We start from the raw sequence: 18,526 nt of genomic DNA, 5'->3' as shown, positions 1-18,526 counted from the left end.
CTGTCCTTCATTTGAATAACTGCACTGAACTAAGACTGGGCTTATCTCCAGCACTAGAATCAGTCTGTCCAGAAAAAAAGGAGCAGAACCACTCCGTTCCTTGCTTGTCTATGATGCTGTATCTACACCTGCTCTGTAGGCTCTGTATTTGTTGTGATTCATATAGAAGTGTATTTACTATGACTGTGATATGACGTGAATATGACATTGAAACTAAAAGGTATACTTCACAGGGTCCATATACTACCTGTCTGTATTATTTCAGTTTGGCCAGAGTACTCTGCCACTTCACAATGTAACACGCCCTGCTGCTCACCACAGCACACTGTTTGTCTGGCTGTCTGGCTGACTGGCTGACTGCAGTGTGCTACCCAGCGCTGCGTAAATAAAATATGTAAAGAGTTGCTCAATTGTCAGTGTGTTCTTTTCTTGTCAAATCTTTATCAACTTTTTTCAACTTTTACATTTATTTTGAGTTACAATGACAAGTGAGGTAGTTAATATAGCTGAATAGATGGATCTTCATCTTACAATCTATGGTTGATGAACACACAAAATCAAGACATTCCTATGCTTATAAATTCCCTCTATCATGCATCATGTTCTGATAACAATGATAAGCTGAACCAGGTTAGTTACAGCTGGGGTTGGAGAGAAAACATACAGGAGGGTAGCTCTCTGGGAACAGGGTTGGAGAGAAAACATACAGGAGGGTAGCTCTCTGGGAACAGGGTTGGAGAGAAAACATACAGGAGGGTAGCTCTCTGGGAACAGGGTTGGAGAGAAAACATACAGGAGGGTAGCTCTCTGGGAACAGGGTTGGAGAGAAAACATACAGGAGGGTAGCTCTCTGGGAACAGGGTTGGAGAGAAAACATACAGGAGGGTAGCTCTCTGGGAACAGGGTTGGAGAGAAAACATACAGGAGGGTAGCTCTCTGGGAACAGGGTTGGAGAGAAAACATACAGGAGGGTAGCTTTCCGGGAACAGGGTTGGAGAGAAAACATACAGGAGGGTAGCTCTCCGGGAACAGGGTTGGAGAGAAAACATACAGGAGGGTAGCTTTCCGGGAACAGGGTTGGAGAGAAAACATACAGGAGGGTAGCTCTCTGGGAACAGGGTTGGAGAGAAAACATACAGGAGGGTAGCTCTCTGGGAACAGGGTTGGAGAGAAAACATACAGGAGGGTAGCTCTCTGGGAACAGGGTTGGAGAGAAAACATACAGGAGGGTAGCTTTCCGGGAACAGGGTTGGAGAGAAAACATACAGGAGGGTAGCTCTCTGGGAACAGGGTTGGAGAGAAAACATACAGGAGGGTAGCTTTCCGGGAACAGGGTTGGAGACCCCTGACATACAGTAATTCAGTGCTGGTCTTTATAAACCACAAACAATGTAAGTTGAAATTAGATCTAGGTTATAATGTCACATAACATCACATCTGGAGGCTCCAGAAATAGGTTGGACAGAATGTCCTCGTCATGTCATGCTCTATCTTCTTTTCTATCATCTTTTCACCATCCCCAGATCCCATGTCTTTAACCCCGAAACACCAACCCTAAACCCCTGTAGGCAGATCTATACGTTTATAGGGATAACACAAGGGATATGTCTGATGATTTTCAGTAAGGCCTTTTTTCAGGGTACCTATCCTTCTCTCTAACCCACATCCCCCTTTCACCTTTTCTTTTAGGACCCTCCCCCACCACCCATACACCCCTCTCAACACACACTGTCAATTCATCTCCTAATCTGTACAGATGGTGCTTGATTGACCAAACACTAAAGGGCCTTTCCGCCCCCTCCTGCCCAGCAGGCCTTTCTTTCCCTTTTGTCCCCTTTCCTCCCTCCTTCCGTACCTCCCTCCCTCTCTCCCTGCTTCCCCGGTCCTGGCTTGTCGGGATCTGCTCTCACATTCCTTTCTCGTTATCAAAGCAGGTTTCAAGAGCCATGTTTGTGTTTTCATCTACTATGTTTATAGCTATTCCACCCTCTTCTCCTGTCTAAGATACACAGATGTGCACGGCGGTACACACACACACACACACACACACATAGGTACACAAATGCTATGATAATTGCTTTTGATGGATCTCCAGTTAGTTTTTCATGTTTGCAATTTGACTCGTAATAATGTTGACCCTGCTGCTATCTTAGACCCAGTCTGTGTTGAAAAATAGATTTTATCCAAGAGATTTTAGGTTTAACCTGGATAAATCAGGTTTAAAAGAACAACAGAAACACACAGTAATAGTAATGCATTCTGGCAGACCAAACAAAACATGGATTTTTGTTTGGTTTGTGTTGTTAACAGAAAGTGTGAGTCACAAAGTTTGCCTCTGAAGCGTAGGATAGTGGCCAGCAAGTAAACATTTACGCTGGAAGTGTCACGACTTCCTCCGAAGTCAGTCCCTCTCCTTGTTCAGGCGATGTTCGGCGGTCGACGTTACCGGTCTTCTAGCCATCGCCGATCCACCTTTAATTTTCCATTTGTTTTGTCTTGTCTTCCCACACACCTGGTTTCAATTCCATCATTACATGTTGTGTATTTAACCCTCTGTTCCCCCCATGTCCTTGTCCGGAATTGTTTATTGTAGTGCTTGTGCACGTTATGCTGGTGTGTGACGGGTTTTACCCATTAATCATTTGTACGGTTTACGGTGGTTTTATTTATTAAACTGCACCGTTGTAAATCAGTTTTGCTCTCCTGTGCCTGACTTCTCTGCCGCCAGTACGCACCCCTTACAGGAAGCCAGGCAGTGAAGGCCACCACTTATCCCTCTTCTCTGCTTCACCAATCCCCTACTGCAAAAAGCACTTACAGTTGAAGTCGGAAGTTTACATACACCTTATCCAAATACATTTAAACTCAGTTTTCACAATTCCTGACATTTAATCCTAGTAAAAATTCCCTGTCTTAGGTCAGTTAGGATCACCATTTAATTTTAAGAATGTGAAATGTCAGAATAATAGTAAAGAGAATGATTTATTTCAGCTTTAATTTATTTTATCACATTCCTAGTGGGTCAGAAGTTTACATACACTCAATTAGTATTTGGTAACATTGCCTTTAAATTGTTTAACTTTGGTCAAACGTTTTGGGTAGCCTTCCACAAGCTTCCCACAATAAGTTGGGTGAATTTTGTCCCATTCCTCCTGACAGAGCTGGTGTAACAGAGTATGGTTTGTAGGCCTCCTTGCACGCACACACTTTTTCAGTTCTGACCACACATTTTCTATGGGATGGAGGTCAGGGTGTTGTGATGGCCACTTAAATATCTTGACTTTGTTGTCCTTAAGCCATTTTGCCTCAACTTTGGAAGTATGCTTGGGGTCATTGTCCATTTGGAAGAACCATTTGCGACCAAGCTTTAACTTCCTGACTGATATCTTGAGATGTTGCTTCAATATATCCACATAATTGTGGATAATTTTTCATCCTCATGATGCCATCTATTTTGTGAAGTCCAACTTGATGCTGCCACCCCCGCGCTTCATGGTTGGGATGGTGTTCTTCGGCTTGCAAGCCTCCCCCTTTTTCCTCCAAACATAACGATGATCCTTATGGCCAAACAGTTCTATTTTTGTTTCATCCGACCAGAGGACATTTCTCCAACAACTATGATCTTTGTCCCCATGTGCAGTTGCAAACTGTAGTCTGGCTTTTTTATGGGTGGTTTTGGAGCAGTGGCTTCTTCCGTGCTGAGCAGCCTTTCAGGTTATGTCGATATGGGACTCGTTTTACTGTGGATATAGATACTTTTGTACCTGTTTCTTACAACATCTTCACAAGGTCCTTTGCTGCTGTTCTGGAATTGATTAACACACCAAAGTACGTTAATCTCTAGGAGACAGAACGCGTCTCCTTTCTGATCGATATGACGGCTACGTGGTCCCATGGTGTTTATACTTGCGTACTATTGTTTGTACAGATGAACGTGGTACCTTCAAGCGTTTGGAAATTGCTCTACTTTTGATTTTCCCATGGTGTCAAGCAAAGAGGCACTGAGTTTGAAGGTAGGCCTTGAAATACATCCACAGGTACACCTCCAATTGACTCAAATGATGTCCATTAGCCTATCAGAAACTTCTAAAGCCATGACATCATTTTCTGGAATTTTCCAAGCTGTTGAAAGGCACAGTCAACTTAGTGTATGTAAACTTCTGACCCACTGGAATTGTGATACAGTGAATTATAAGTGAAATAATCTGTCTGTAAAGAATTGTTGGAAAAATTACTTGTGTCATGCACAAAGTAGATGTCCCAACCCGACTTGCCAAAACTATAGTTTGTTAACAAGAAATTTGTGGAGTGGTTGAAAAACGAGTTTTAATGATTCCAACCTAAGTGTATGTAAACTTCCGACTTCTACTGTACACCTACAGTACTTTAGTGTTGTTGTTCATGGTAGTTTTAATAAAATAAACAAAGATCATATTCACTGTATACAATAGCACTATGGGCATCTTTATTTTTGAAGTTGAAGCACTGTTTCATGATTAAGTCTATAAATATGAACACAAGCTTCTTGATGATCTACATTAAAATGTGCTCACACATCCTTTTTAAACCAGGAAAAAAACGGTCGAAAAAATACTCCATGCAAGCAATAACTGTGTCTCGTTAGGGTTGAGTGGGGACTCAACCCTAACCATAAAAAGTAGCATACCATTTCAAGTATGTGTCCTTGTTTTCAATGAGAAGACAAGAAGAGCAACAATGACTGCAATGACCTCTCCCCTAAATCAGGTCACACTCCTAATAACAACCTCTGTGTTGAAGTGCATTGTTACTGAGTCACAGTTTGTTTCTGTTCCTCCTTGACTGGAAGGCCGTGTTTGGGTGAAGTGTCCTACACTATAGTAAACCCTGGATGTATTTGTAGAGGTCTGGCCAAGGAGAAAACAGGAAAACCACAAGCATTCTGCCAGTCAGTACTTTTTCTCACGTACTATACTGCAGCTCCTGGGTGTCTCTGGCTCCGGCTGAAGCAACAAAGGGCTCCAGCTAGCAAGTGTTGGCATAGCAAAACCGACAGTAACCCCCGACAACTCCCCCACAGAGATTTTACCTCTTACTACCCTTCCTCCCCCCTCTTCCCCCATCTTGGTGCTGGAACACAAACCATTCACCACAGGAGCCCTTTGGCAAAAGAAGGGGGGGAAAACAGTCTTTTATCAGGCGGCTTGTTATTGCAATTTATGAGCGAGCGAGACATGCACGTTCACGCCTCATGCATCACACAAAGACTCACACACTCTGCCACAGGTGAGGAATGGCTACTGTGTGATTAAGAGGTGCAAGACAATGGTCATCTCTGCATCATAATAGGGTTTCATATGGCTAAAGCCATCAGCACCAAATGGGCACCCTGCTGTGGGCAGCAGAGGGCTGGGTGTAAAGAGGGAAGTGCTGCAATGAGGAAAACCTACATACCCCTCCAGCACTAATGAGAGGTTACTATAGTTCAGCAAACTGTAGTCCACTACCACGGAATGCTCCAACAAAGAGAATGACCTCCTAGACTTACTATTTTAAGAATAGTGCAAATAAGCCATAAGACTTTGCCAGACTTTGTAGTTCTTTGACTTGAAGTTACGTATAGGCTATTCCAGTACAGTAGAGGTTTGTTGACCCCAGCTTCTCTCTGTTGGAGACAGCACGGAGGAGCACTAATATAATGGACTTCTATCAGATTTACATAACAGGGGGCAAATATGATACTGTGCATGCTGTATCCCATGATAACACCGATAACACAGATCTGTGTGTGAGGTCAGTGAAGGGTAATGGCACTGAAAGTAGATCAGAGGGGAAGAAGCGCACATTGATAGGTGGTCAACAAGGATTTCATCACACAGCTTTCATCTATTCAGAGAAGTCAGAACAGGGATGACTTCAAGGAAGGGAGGAGGGAAGGATGGAATGGGGCCCAAATACTTGCCTTGTCAAAAGACTAAGGGCTGGATTCAATCTGTATCGCAGAAGATCTGCTTTAAAATGCAAAGGTCATTGAATGCAGTCAACGCAACGATGGGAACACTGCCTTTAATTATCAGTCGCAGATTTTCAGTGCTATGGATTGAATAGAGCCCTAAATGGACTGGTCTGGTGGACTCAGAGACAGATCTGCACTGAGCACCAGAGTCAATGCAGTGCTGTTTAGTGATGCCACTGCAGAACTGTATCAATATCTTACCTCAGTAGTATAAGTATCTTGTGACCTAGTTTAATGGTCATAGTCCACTTTAGGTCTGTATCTCTGTGCATTCACAGTCTGATGATTTACAATGGATATTTTATGACGAATAAATATCACGTTATAAAACCTAAGGCAGGTTGAAAACCCCCCCAGATCAGACTGTGAATGACAGATCCAGTCAAATAAATACATTCCCACAAAATTTGATTAAATACGTGATCATGTGTGGTTTGAAACAAGACAGGACATGGACCATACCTCAGCTGGGCTCTCCAAAAAAGGGAGATGGGGGAGGGTTGGTTAATCTGGAGGAGTAGGTGGGAGTAGGCCACTCTTGGCAAGTGCTTCATTGTGCGATGCAGGGTCACCATAGGTCAGAAGTGGGGACTACTGATTATGTCAGCGTCCTGGGATATATAGAGGGACTCCGTCAGTCTGTCAGACACATTCGGGTTATTTTCTCTCTGAGACAGGAAAACAGGTAAGATGAACCTACTTTTCACTTGCATTTCAAGAGACTTCTTTTCATTGTTATTACTTCAAATGTCTATCTTTGTATGTTTTTGTTCTTATCTGAGCAAACACATAGGCCGGTATATCTGCAACTTTTGTTCATCAGTTTATTTACTCAAAATAAATGCACGAGAATGCAGTTGATTATTTCATACCCCAACCTTTCCATAAATCTATACCAGTCTCTCAAAATCTGTTTGCGACATTGTGGCGACATCTAGGTGTAGTTTATTCAAGCGGGAAAGACATCCAGTCTACCTTCTGTTTATGAGCGCCATCCAATGCTCAGGACAGATATTAATAGAAACAATTGTTATGTTAGTTTACTAATTTAATCAAATGCAGGTCGAGTTTAATCTAAAATGTAAGGCTATCAAAGTTTTTTTTTTCTTGCTCATGTAAAGTCACCAACCGAAGTTGTGTGTAGGCTAGAGAACGCAAAGGGAGCTGTCCACTGTTCTGACCGCACTAATATAACAGCTGTTGATAATTTATTACAACAATAACAATTGTTTAGGATGGCTTACATTTCACTTGTTTAGCATAGCTCCTGATGAATCCCTGACGGCATAATTCTACAATTTTGTTTTAACTCATAACTAACTCATATCATGCAAACCTTTTTATGATGGAGGGTATTAAAGGCAGGGTGTTGTTACTAAATTTGTCCTTCCTTTGCAGCCCACAGTCAAGATGAAACTGTCCATTGCCATTGCCGTGTTGATGCTTGTGTTCGCTGCACACACAGGTATGAAGCCCTACCCTATTAGGCAGCCATTACACTCTCACTCTATCTAATCATTTTATTGCTCATTCACCTCCCTCAATACTGGCGTCAATACTAATGCATTATCACTGGTGACACGTATGTGATTCTTCTCTCTCACACAAACACACAAACGCATGCATACACACATGCACATGTACATGTATGTACACAAACACACAGCCTCACACACACACAAATACACTTGATACTAGTCTATACAAATCCATTACTACTGAATGCGTAAGTCTGACCTCAAATACACATCAATACAAATGTATTATTATGAACAGACATGTACCATATCTATCTATCTCTCTCTCTCTCTCTCTCTCTCTCTCTCTCTCTCTCTCTCTCCACCTTTCTCTCTTCATGATGAAACCATCAGTCTACTAATTTTCCTGACTATTTCCCCTTCTCTATTCATAATTCTAACACTCTCCCCTTCTGTTCATAGTTCTAACACTCTCCCCTTCTGTTCATAGTTCTAACACTCTCCCCTTCTGTTCATAGTTCTAACACTCTCCCCTTCTGTTCATAGTTCTAACCCTGCCTCCTTTCTCTCTCTCTCTCTACAGAGGCTCAGGAGTCTGAGAAGACCATTGAGGAGCGTTTCACCACCTTCAGCAATCAGATGAAGGAACTAACTGATGACCTAACCGTCAAGACCAAGGACATGTTTGAAAAGATCGGGGACAGCGAGTTCGCCATCAAGACCAAGTACACGCACACACACACACCCCCCAAAACATAACTCAACATGAAATGAATTGGAGATCTACATTCGTACTCTGAAATAATTAAAGAATGAAATGATTCACTGTGTGTCTGTCTCTCCGTCTCCAGGACCTGGTTCACTGAGCAGTTGGACAAGATGAAGGCCAAGGTTGACGAGACCTTCCCCAAGCAGTAGTAAGCCTGTACACCTCAGACCCTGCCTGTCTAAGACCCCCCACGCCCCCATCACACTTCTTGCTCTGTCTTGCCTGGTGATGCAGTTGCCGTGACGCTGACACCAAGGTTATATTCCCCCTCTGTGAAGAGACTGATGTCATCTCTGTGTAATTGTTATGGCTTGCTTTAATAAACATGGTTTGCTTTAATAACCTGAACAATAAAGATACCTTTGTGATAAAACTATATTTGTGGGTTGTTATATTATGCATTTGATTTGCTACAGTAAGAAGTCAACCTGTTCATTTTTAAAGAGGCCAATGAGTCCAGGCAATGACAAGTTAGAAGTTACTCTGAACAATGAGTTTGATTGGCAATGATTTTTATTTGACAAGTGTCTCTTCAACTAATATATGGGGGGCACATCAATCAATAAAATGTATTTATAAAACTCTTTTTACATCAGCCGATGTCACAAAGTGCTGTACAGAAACCCAGCCTAAAACCCCAAACAGCAAGCAACGCAGATGTAGAAACACGGTTTTATAAGGATATAAAGACATGAAGACCTGTACACATAATACAGACAGTATGCATAACATGTATAAAAAAAACTGCACAAAGACCAAACATTCAATTCGTCTCTGTTTATGATGCATTGTGGGACAGGTGTATGATGTTAATGTGGTCAACGTGAATGGTCAGCTGACCAGTATGTCACATGGGTTAAAAACACCATGGTGGCCAGAAAAATAATCAGTGCATTCTGACTGAAAGATACTATACTTAAAAGCAGTCTGCAACACATGTCATTTCACATTTTGCCCAGACACTTCTCTAACTGAGATTCAGCAGTAAGACAAGTGTCTGCCAATGGCCACTTTCTTCCATTCAACATGTTGGTTGTGTGCAGCCTTGAAAGTATCTCTATGAACAATGTTCAATCTCTTGAAACTTCATGTTCCTGTGCTAAGATATGCTTCCCCTTAAAAACATACAAACTTGTGTCACAATCACAAATGGACTCTGGATTTATGCTGTTATTGAGCTCTCCTTGACAATGAACACTCTGTAATGCAATACAAAGACATACTTTGATGCTCTGGATATAATGTATCACTCTGGATATCCACACATCAATAGCTTTACTGAGAGATACTAACCCGGTCAAATCATTCTGCAGAATGAATTAATAGCAGAGAGTGTTCTGTGAGAGATAGTGGTCTATCCATCTATGTCAATAGCAGACACCAAAGGGCAATTGGGAGCACTACACTTGCTGCTGGTCCTCCATTTCACAAGGCCCGGGCTAAAGTCACTGTTTATCCTGAGTTAATGATTACTATGCTGTCCCTGTTTACTGGAATCTGCTCCTGTGTTTGACCAGAGGTCAAGGGTCAGACGGTAGGGGGGTTAGAGGGGGTCCAGGGGGCAAGAGGGTTGTGCACCCCACCAGGGAATACTCATATTTTCTGGTGGAGTGTCATGATATCTGCTCTCTGTACCCTCTTCTCACAACAACCAACTATTGTGCTGTGTCTGTCGACAGGACCAGAGGTGAAGAGGTGAATGGACAAAGGGCATCTATGGAAAAGCAATAGTAGGAAAACAAGATTTGAAAATGACATCCACAGTTGGTCATGTATCAGTGTGACATTCAGCATTATGCCTGAAACTGATGTGTTGCAGAGAGAGAGAGAGAGAGAGAGAGAGAGAGAGAGAGAGAGAGAGAGAGAGAGCGAGAGAGAGAGAGAGAGCGAGAGAGAGAGATATTTTGAAAGGTATTTTAAAGTGTACTCCTCTCTTGAGTTCCGCTGACTGAGACATTGGGACTAGTCCAAAACAGTACTTTATTTCATTGACCTGCTGTCTTTTTAATAAATATACCTGGAGCACAGAGATATAAAGACTTTTCCTGGTCTGAATACTTACTGGCCAACATGTCCACTCGTCTTTAATAAAGGAACTTTGGGCAGCTATCCAGAAAATGTTGAAATTTAAAAGATTATGAGAGATTAATGTGACCTTTTGGAAAATGATGAAAGGATGAAAGTTTAACATGAGAGGCTTTTTTAAATGTGTTGCTAGGAGTTAGTGTTCCTTTTTTAAATGTGTTGCTAGGAGTTAGTGTTCCTTTTGGGCACAAGTTGATACTGCAGCAGCTGACACAAGTCATTTATCTTATTTCAAGATATTTTTCAAGATATTTTGTGTTAACCATTTTTTTTTAAATCTGCCGATGATGTTAGATAATTTAGATTGGTAAAAAAAATATATATATAATCTAAAGGGAATTATCATGAAATATAAGATATTTCGGCTTGCTTACGTTTCAGTTTTTGCAGTATACCCTGAAAAATCTTTTCTCAGAACTTGAATAAATAAAGAGTATCGAACCACTGGACTACCTACGACCGACTCACTGATCATCTAAGCCAATCCAATCAGTCCACCACTTCCCACCCAAAAAGAGACCATCGGTCAGTGGTCACCAAAACAAGAACGTACACATGCAACCAAGAAAAAGCGCTGTGAGAAGTCCCCTAATTCAAATAAAGTGACTTGATTCCACCAAACAGATTGGACAGTACTGAGAACAAACACTAAGGTAAAACGCTCCCTAAAATGCTCTTTCACTTACTTTGAATTGTGTATCAACCAGCTGTTTTTATACTGGAGGCCAGCTGTTATGAGTAATACTGTTGATTACAGAAATATATATATACATATCAGTGATATATCATTTGAATGTATGATTAGTTTTGTTTGGGGTGATGAAAAATGTAATGTACTGTTTATTGAATAATTTCGTTGTATGTAATATCAATTTTCTAAGTGAGATGTGTATTTTAGCCAAGTCTTCCCTCTCATTCTGTTTCTATGACAGATGCAAGGGAAACTGATGCTAGCTGCTCTCGTCTTGCTCATTCAAGGTGTGGCCATGCATTTCTTTTGTTTTACTGTCTATCTAGTCTATCCTCCATTGAACTGTTGACACGGACTGGTAGTCTGTTACCTACTGTAACCTACTGTAACCTACTGTAACCTCTCTCCTCCATAGCATATGTGTCCATAGCGGCCCCAGGGGACTCTGACTCTGAGGGGGTTCTGCAGCGGGCAACAGAGGCATACAGGTACAAACAGACACACAGTCACCATGGCCGACCATGCCGTTTTAAGGATAAAGGTCAACGGAGTGCACTCACTGGATGCTGCTTCCAACGGATTTATTCTTGTGTGTGTGTCTTACAGGGCAGCCAAAGTTAAAGCCCAGAGAATAAGAGAGGTGGTGCAGGCCTTTGCTGGTGCGTACTACGAAGACCACATCAAACCAGTGGCTGATCCCTACATGGACTGGGCCTCAGCCTCCACCAGTTCCTTCTGGGACAGAGTCAAGGAGAAGATGGACCAGTACAGACCCATCTAATAGCACCTGAATCTAAGGCAGACGAACACTCACCCAGCTCACTGCCAGCACATATACTCATGCAAGGTGGTACTAGGACTGATTCTATGTTCATATGCACTAGGGATTACAACTAGGACATTTGTGTTACAATGTTTTAGAAGAGCGTGTGAATAATGCAGTATGATTTGGCCGGTGAATGAGGCCGGTGAACCTCAGCACAAGGGTTGTGATAGTATTAAAACTGCCATAGAGTGTATCAGTAATCATACCGTTATGGCTCACATATTGCATCTGAGTGAGTCAATTAACTATTGTGAACCACCAAAATGAATTAAAACTAAATAAAATAAAAACATTTAATTGTACCATTATAGTGTTGTGCCTTTTCATAAACTTTCCCTTGAAACGGTCTACACTCCTCGCATTCATCAATCTCTGAACTGAATGAAGTACAAAGCTGAGAGAGACTGAGAATAGATTTTAGAATGGCAGAGAGAGGAAGAGAGAAAGCAACAGGGAATGACAGAGGGAGAGAAAGAATGAGTCAGAAAGAAAGAGACAGACAGACAGACAGACAGAGACATCAGTGATGGGAGTGACATCTACAGACTGTGCTGAAATCGGAGTGTTATCTAGGTGAGAGTTGACAGTTGAGATACAAGGTTCAGCAGGTGTGTCTGGTTGGAGAGGAGATGTGTGTGACCTGCAGGCCGTTTCTCTCGGGTCTTTCTGTGTGGACTGCAGACATCGATCCTGGAACACCGTCAACACACTCAGGGCCCTGTTTAATTCAGTCAAAACCATAATCTGGCTAACTGGGATACATGAAACACGTTCAAATAGACAGTGAGAATGGACCTTAGCCTGAATAAGCCATTGAGATGATTTTTGTTAGACATCGTGAAGAGTGTTTTGTTGTTGAGTTCGTGAATTCTGAATGTGTGCAAGAATACAGATTTTCAATGAGTTACATAGAGGCAGTCAAACATACTGGTTTATGCTGCAGAAAATGTTGACAAATAAATTATGGAAAACTTTCAGACACAGTTATAATGCTTAACAAGATCCTTCATTCAAACAAAAATCTATTTCATGCACTGATATGCAAACGTTTTTGAGGAGAATTTAGGCTTTCCTACATATGCAGAATAGGGCATTGCAGCATAACTAGATTTCAGAAACCAATCCAAGTGATAATCTGGATGCATTGCATCACCTGTCTCAAGTGCAATGGACTTTGTGTAGGCGAACGAGTGTGTGGATGTTTGTCCTATAGGTGCAGTGGGTTCTGGTGTGTCTGGTGCGTGGGTGTGTGTGCGTGCGAGTGTGCGTGTGTTTGTGTAGGTGTTTGTGTGCGTGCGTACCTGTGTGCATACTCATTAGATGACGTTTGTTTACTCTCCTCACTATATCATGGTGTCTACTTGTCCAGATTGCTTTACAGACAACTCAGCCACCAAAGGAGACTGTCATTTAATTCACTGGGATCTGTACACAGACTACAACAGGTTGTCTTTTTCTCTCTCTCTTCTCATCTTTTATACATATATTATTTCAATGCTCTAGTCATCTCAAAAAATAGAAATGTATTAATGTATAAATGATTTATTTTCTCATGTATTTTAAGATGCATCTTTCTTTCCTATCAGTTATAAACAGCTCAACAGTTTCATTGATGCCTGATTAGAATGGTGTGATTTCTAGTCTAATAAATAGACAGGCATTGCATTTAACTTAATCTAAATAATGCATATAAATTCCTAATGTGTTTGTCTTTTTCTTTCAGAAATGAACGGAAAATTGGCATTAGCCTTAGTGCTTGCACTCCAAGGTAAGACCTAGAACCCACAACACACACCCTGCAGAACTCAAACCAGATTTGTGTTTTTTCATCAGAAATGAAGGCTTATAGGTACCTTCATGTGCGTGTAAAATAGTGTTTACTGTTCTCAGATGATTAATTCATAGATTTTAGATGTGTATGAAAATGTTAGTTTTTTGGCAAAAACGCTGTTTATCCATTGTTTAGCTGGAATGGAAGGTTCGTATCCTGTATATTTTACTGTGATATGTGATTGTCTCACCTAGTTAGCTTAAGATGGATAAGAGCATCTGCTAAATGACAAAAATGTGAAATATAAAGGTTTTACATACAGATCTCATATTACTGTGTTGAATATTTTTTTGTAAAAAAATAATTACCGTATATTGATGTCACAAATGTATCATTTGTACAGTTATTTATAAAAAAATGTTTCTATTTGGCACATTTGACTGTAAAACCTAGCAGTAATACAACTTCTTTCTGTGAGAGAGGCGGATATATAGCATTTTGCAAAAAAAAAACGTGATTGTCTCTGAAATGAAACCCTCGTGATATTTTAAAGAAAGACATGGCTGTCATTGAACAACCCCATGCCATGATTACATAGTGACAAGAACTATCTCTTCCATAATGTCTTTAAACAATAAAGGAAAATGTACCAACATTTATGAAAATGGATATATATCGTTCATTCCAGCCATTTATACAATAGAAGGTAATAGCTACCTTTGACCTGCAGCTGTGAACATGTCAGTGACAGTGAGAAAATTTGTCAGCAACAGGAATGCATAGCACAGTTAGTTGTATGTTTATCTGAGAGGTGATAGGCTTTGAACTGTGATGGACTTGTGGAGGTGATAGACCAACCACGTTGAGCAGTGACTGCTACACAATCTGCAGGGATAAGAGAGACCTCAGATGTCAGGTTGAAATAGATTATTTCAGCCGAGTTTACTCATCATGAGAGCGATCAAACCAAGTGACCGAACTACCTCCATTACACAGACACTAAATCAACCTTACTCACACAAACTGCCTGGTTATGTGAAGCATTTTAGTATATTAGGGCTATTTTGTGGCTATAGTTAGTCCAGTGGTTTTAGATACTCTATAACAGTAGTCAATCAAGTCAATCAAGTGCAATGAATTAATAAATACTATCTCTTCCCTGTCTCCCCTCCAGTCTCTGTGTGCCTGTGTGAAGTACCAGAGCCAGACAAGGAGCTGGTGGAGAAGTATGAGGCCATGAAGTCTGTGTTCTACAAGAGGCTGATGAACGCCTACAGCAAGGTGCAGGCTGCTGTGGGGCCTATGACTGAGAGCCTGGGCCAGGGCCAGGGCCAGGCTGCCAAAGACTACATCGAGGAGCTGCAGGGCAACCCGAAATTCCTGAGCGCTGTCAAGATCGGATCGTGAGTGCCCCACCACGACACAACCAAGTTAACTTGCATTGAGTCAGTCTGTCGGTGTCCTTCTGTTGTCCTGCTTGTTTGTCTGTCTATCCGTCTGTCTGATTTACTGTCAGTTCTTCTGTCTATCTGTCCATAACTTTGAAATAGGATTTCAAATGATTATAGGATCTTAGATGCTGGCCCTTCATGCCTATCAACATGTTACCTAGATATTTTTTATTTATTGTTATTATTATTTATTATTTATTTTATTTGTAAGTCGCTCTGGATAAGAGCGTCTGCTAAATGACTTAAATGTAAATGTAAATGTAATGTAAATGTATATTTTATCATTCTTTACTAAACGTTAACCACTGGACACATCAGAACTTAAAATACAATTGAAGGTATTTCAATTACATTTCACTACATTTCAAAACAAGTATTCAGATCATCTTTATTGAAAAAAACAAGTAGTTGGAAATACACTTGGAAATACACTGGCTCAGACACACTCCCATGCATTTAACCCAGGTATTTGAAATACTTTCAAATACAATTTGGAAGACTATTTGTTTTAGTTTTCTCAAATAACCATTCAAATACTCAAATAAAAGTACTTGTTTTGGGCTGTGTATTTCAGAATACTCAAACACACAGACATAAAAATAAAAATACTAAAATACACATGTATTTGAACCCAAGTCTGGGACACATAGGATGGCTGTTAACCTATGACACACTGACATCTCCTCCTGTCTCTGTGTGTATGTTGTCCAGTGGTCTGGTCCAGGAAGCAGCACCCTTGGTGGACAAGGCCCGTATGGCCGGCCTGGGTCTGTACGGACACTATGTGCGCCCCCATGTCGGCACCTACCTGGACGAGGCCATCACCTCCATCAAGGGTTACCTCGACAAAGTCCTGCCTGCCGAGGATTGAGCCCTAGATAGCCTCCGTCGCATCGGACCACCCCACACGCTTGTACCTATCCACACAGGGCTCCGCTTTAGCTGTGCTTCTGATAAATGTATTAAATGCTAGAGGGGGGAAATACCTGAAGGTGATTGAGAAGAGAAATGCACAATGCAAAACACATCCCCTCCCGTTTTCTATGTCAACACTTTCCTAGACATGACTGTTCAAGGGAAACAAAGGTCAAAGCATGGTAGATAGGAAGATTGACATCTCGCAAGAGCTTTAACATTCATTCAACATTGTGCATGTATATAACTACGTGTTTGATACTCTAACAGGAGTTTGTGTGTGTGTGTGTGTGTGTGTGTGTTTGTGCTCAATAAAGATCTGAAAGTTGAAACTCTCGACTGATACTTGTGCATCATGTTTAATTAGGGTATTTGGTGCAGAAACAATTTTACTCATTCATATGAATAATAATATCATGAACCAGATGTTTCTTTAAATACCACAAGTGAGAAATGTTGATCAAACTGCTTAATTGTTTAATTATTAAGAAGTTATGGATAGCACTTTATTTTAGGGTAAAGAAATTATGTACTTATTATTATTATTCATTATTTAAGAGTTACTTGGTAAAATGGTAAATACACAATAACAACCTATAAAAACATATGTTTCTTTGGAATTCATTAAAACAAGCACCATTTGGTACCAAGTGGTTAAAGCTGCATTCTGATATTTTAACACACACGACAAAACTGTAGCCCGTCACTTGTTTTGATTGAGAACAGAACAGGACAGAACAGAGGAGAGCAGAACAGAACAGGCCAGAACAGATGAGAACAGGACAGAACATGACAGAACAGAGGAGAACTATAGAGAACATGACAGAACAGATGAGAACAGGACAGATGAGAACAGGACAGATGTCAACAGGACAGAACAGAGGAGAACAGGACATATGAGAACAGGACAGAACATGACAGGACAGATGAGAACAGGACAGACGAGAACAGGACATATGAGAACAGGACAGAACATGACAGGACAGATGAGAACAGGACAGACGAGAACAGGACATATGAGAACAGGACAGAACATAACAGGACAGATGAGAACAGGACAGACGAGAACAGGACATATGAGAACAGGACAGAACAAGACAGGACAGATGAGAACAGGACAGACGAGAACAGGACATATGAGAACAGGACAGAACATGACAGGACAGATGAGAACAGGACAGACGAGAACAGGACAGATGAGAACAGGACAGACGAGAACAGGACATATGAGAACAGGACAGAACATGACAGGACAGATGAGAACAGGACAGACGAGAACAGGACATATGAGAACAGGACAGAACATGACAGGACAGATGAGAACAGGACAGACGAGAACAGGACAGATGAGAACAGGACAGACGAGAACAGGACATATGAGAACAGGACAGAACATGACAGGACAGATGAGAACAGGACAGACGAGAACAGGAAAGATGTCAACAGGACAGAACAGATGAGAACAGGACAGATTGGAACAGGACAGATAAGAAAAGGACAGATGTCAACAGGACAGAACAGATGTGAACAGGACATATGAGAACAGGACAGAACATGACAGGATAGATAAGAAAAGGACAAACGTCAACAGGACAGAACAGATGTGAACAGGACAGATGAAAACAGGACAGAACATGACAGAACAGAGGAGAACAGGACAGATGTGAACAGGACAGATGAAAAACAGGACAGAGGAGAACAGGACAGATGAGAATACCCATACTAACATACTGTATACTACAAACTTTGATATTTTTCTAAAAAACATTTTTTTTTTTTATGTCAAAGTGATTTACAAATGTTCCCTCAGTTTACCACCACTACCATGCCTACCAGAGACTTGTGTGCCAATGTGTGATCCATACTGACAGTAGGGTTGGGCGATTTTAAGATTGCCTCTTCTATCGACGATATTTGACAACCATTGACGATGGTGACGACATCGTAATGTCACAAACGATTAGCATATTTGAATTTGACTGCACCTCCAGAGTCTGGCAGCTGACAACAGCGCAGTGGAGTGAGAACACAGCAGGGGAGCATGCCAAATGACCCATTCCCTATTTGCCATAGCAAAATACATTTCAATACATATGCGGTAGTTAGACTATTAACATAATGCAAGAGACCAATGTAGATACACACAATACCCCATAATGTCAAAGTGGAATTAGGTTTTTAGACATTTTTACAAATTAATAAAAAATAAAAATCTGAAATATCTTAAGTATTAAACTCCTTTGTTATGGCAAGCCAAAATAAGTCCAGGAGTAAATTGTGTAGGCCAATGAAACAAAATCTAATTTAATACATTTCAAATTCAGGCTGTAACATAATAAAACGTGGAAAAAGTCAAGGGGTGTGAGTACTTTCTGAAGGCAATGTATAGGCCTCACGGAGTTCGATTTCAGAAGGTTGACTAGAGAGAGAACAAACAATTAGAAGATAGACTAATCAAATATATAATTGAAACAAACCTGGTACGTTTCTGCTTTACTTTACCAAAGTATAGGCAAAATAAATTGTTCGGTCGGAAAATCCCTCC

General features: G+C 41.1%; 2 protein-coding genes and 1 long non-coding RNA gene across 4 annotated transcripts; all 3 read left to right on the top strand.

Moving 5' to 3' along the window:
• Nucleotides 1–6,542: 6,542 nt before the first annotated feature.
• On the top strand, nucleotides 6,543–8,618 carry LOC100196333 (Apolipoprotein C-I). 2 transcript variants are annotated; one of them, XM_014201564.3, is made up of 4 exons: nucleotides 6,543–6,680; nucleotides 7,394–7,460; nucleotides 8,057–8,198; nucleotides 8,325–8,618. In XM_014201564.3, exons 2-4 carry the CDS (start codon nucleotides 7,406–7,408, stop codon nucleotides 8,389–8,391), a joined length of 264 nt encoding a protein of 87 aa, XP_014057039.1. In that variant the 5' UTR covers nucleotides 6,543–6,680; nucleotides 7,394–7,405; the 3' UTR covers nucleotides 8,392–8,618.
• A 2,204-nt stretch (nucleotides 8,619–10,822) lies between these two features.
• LOC106605688 (uncharacterized) lies at nucleotides 10,823–12,146 on the top strand. Its single transcript, XR_001328920.3, has 4 exons — nucleotides 10,823–10,980; nucleotides 11,260–11,305; nucleotides 11,434–11,506; nucleotides 11,625–12,146. It is a non-coding gene; the product is annotated as an uncharacterized LOC106605688 (long non-coding RNA).
• A 1,033-nt stretch (nucleotides 12,147–13,179) lies between these two features.
• Nucleotides 13,180–16,313, top strand: LOC106605687 (uncharacterized). Its single transcript, XM_014201577.3, has 4 exons — nucleotides 13,180–13,288; nucleotides 13,568–13,612; nucleotides 14,790–15,018; nucleotides 15,778–16,313. The coding sequence occupies exons 1-4, from the start codon at nucleotides 13,195–13,197 to the stop codon at nucleotides 15,935–15,937; spliced, it is 528 nt and encodes a 175-aa protein (XP_014057052.3). The 5' UTR covers nucleotides 13,180–13,194; the 3' UTR covers nucleotides 15,938–16,313.
• The last annotated feature ends 2,213 nt before the right edge of the window (nucleotides 16,314–18,526 follow it).

Source organism: Salmo salar, chromosome 05 (assembly GCF_965601325.2).
Source record: "Salmo salar chromosome 05, fSalSal1, whole genome shotgun sequence".
Taxonomy (NCBI): domain Eukaryota; kingdom Metazoa; phylum Chordata; class Actinopteri; order Salmoniformes; family Salmonidae; genus Salmo; species Salmo salar.
This window is presented reverse-complemented; position numbering and strand designations above follow the sequence as displayed.

Coding starts and splice junctions, on each gene's coding strand:
- LOC100196333 (XM_014201564.3), top strand. CDS start 7,406: ATGAAACTGTCCATTGCCATTGCCGTGTTGATGCTTGTGTTCGCTGCA. Junction 7,461..8,056: donor TGTGTTCGCTGCACACACAG/GTATGAAGCCCT, acceptor CTCTCTCTACAG/AGGCTCAGGAGTCTGAGAAG. Junction 8,199..8,324: donor GAGTTCGCCATCAAGACCAA/GTACACGCACAC, acceptor CTCCGTCTCCAG/GACCTGGTTCACTGAGCAGT.
- LOC106605687 (XM_014201577.3), top strand. CDS start 13,195: ATGGTGTCTACTTGTCCAGATTGCTTTACAGACAACTCAGCCACCAAA. Junction 13,613..14,789: donor CTTAGTGCTTGCACTCCAAG/GTAAGACCTAGA, acceptor TCTCCCCTCCAG/TCTCTGTGTGCCTGTGTGAA. Junction 15,019..15,777: donor AGCGCTGTCAAGATCGGATC/GTGAGTGCCCCA, acceptor TATGTTGTCCAG/TGGTCTGGTCCAGGAAGCAG.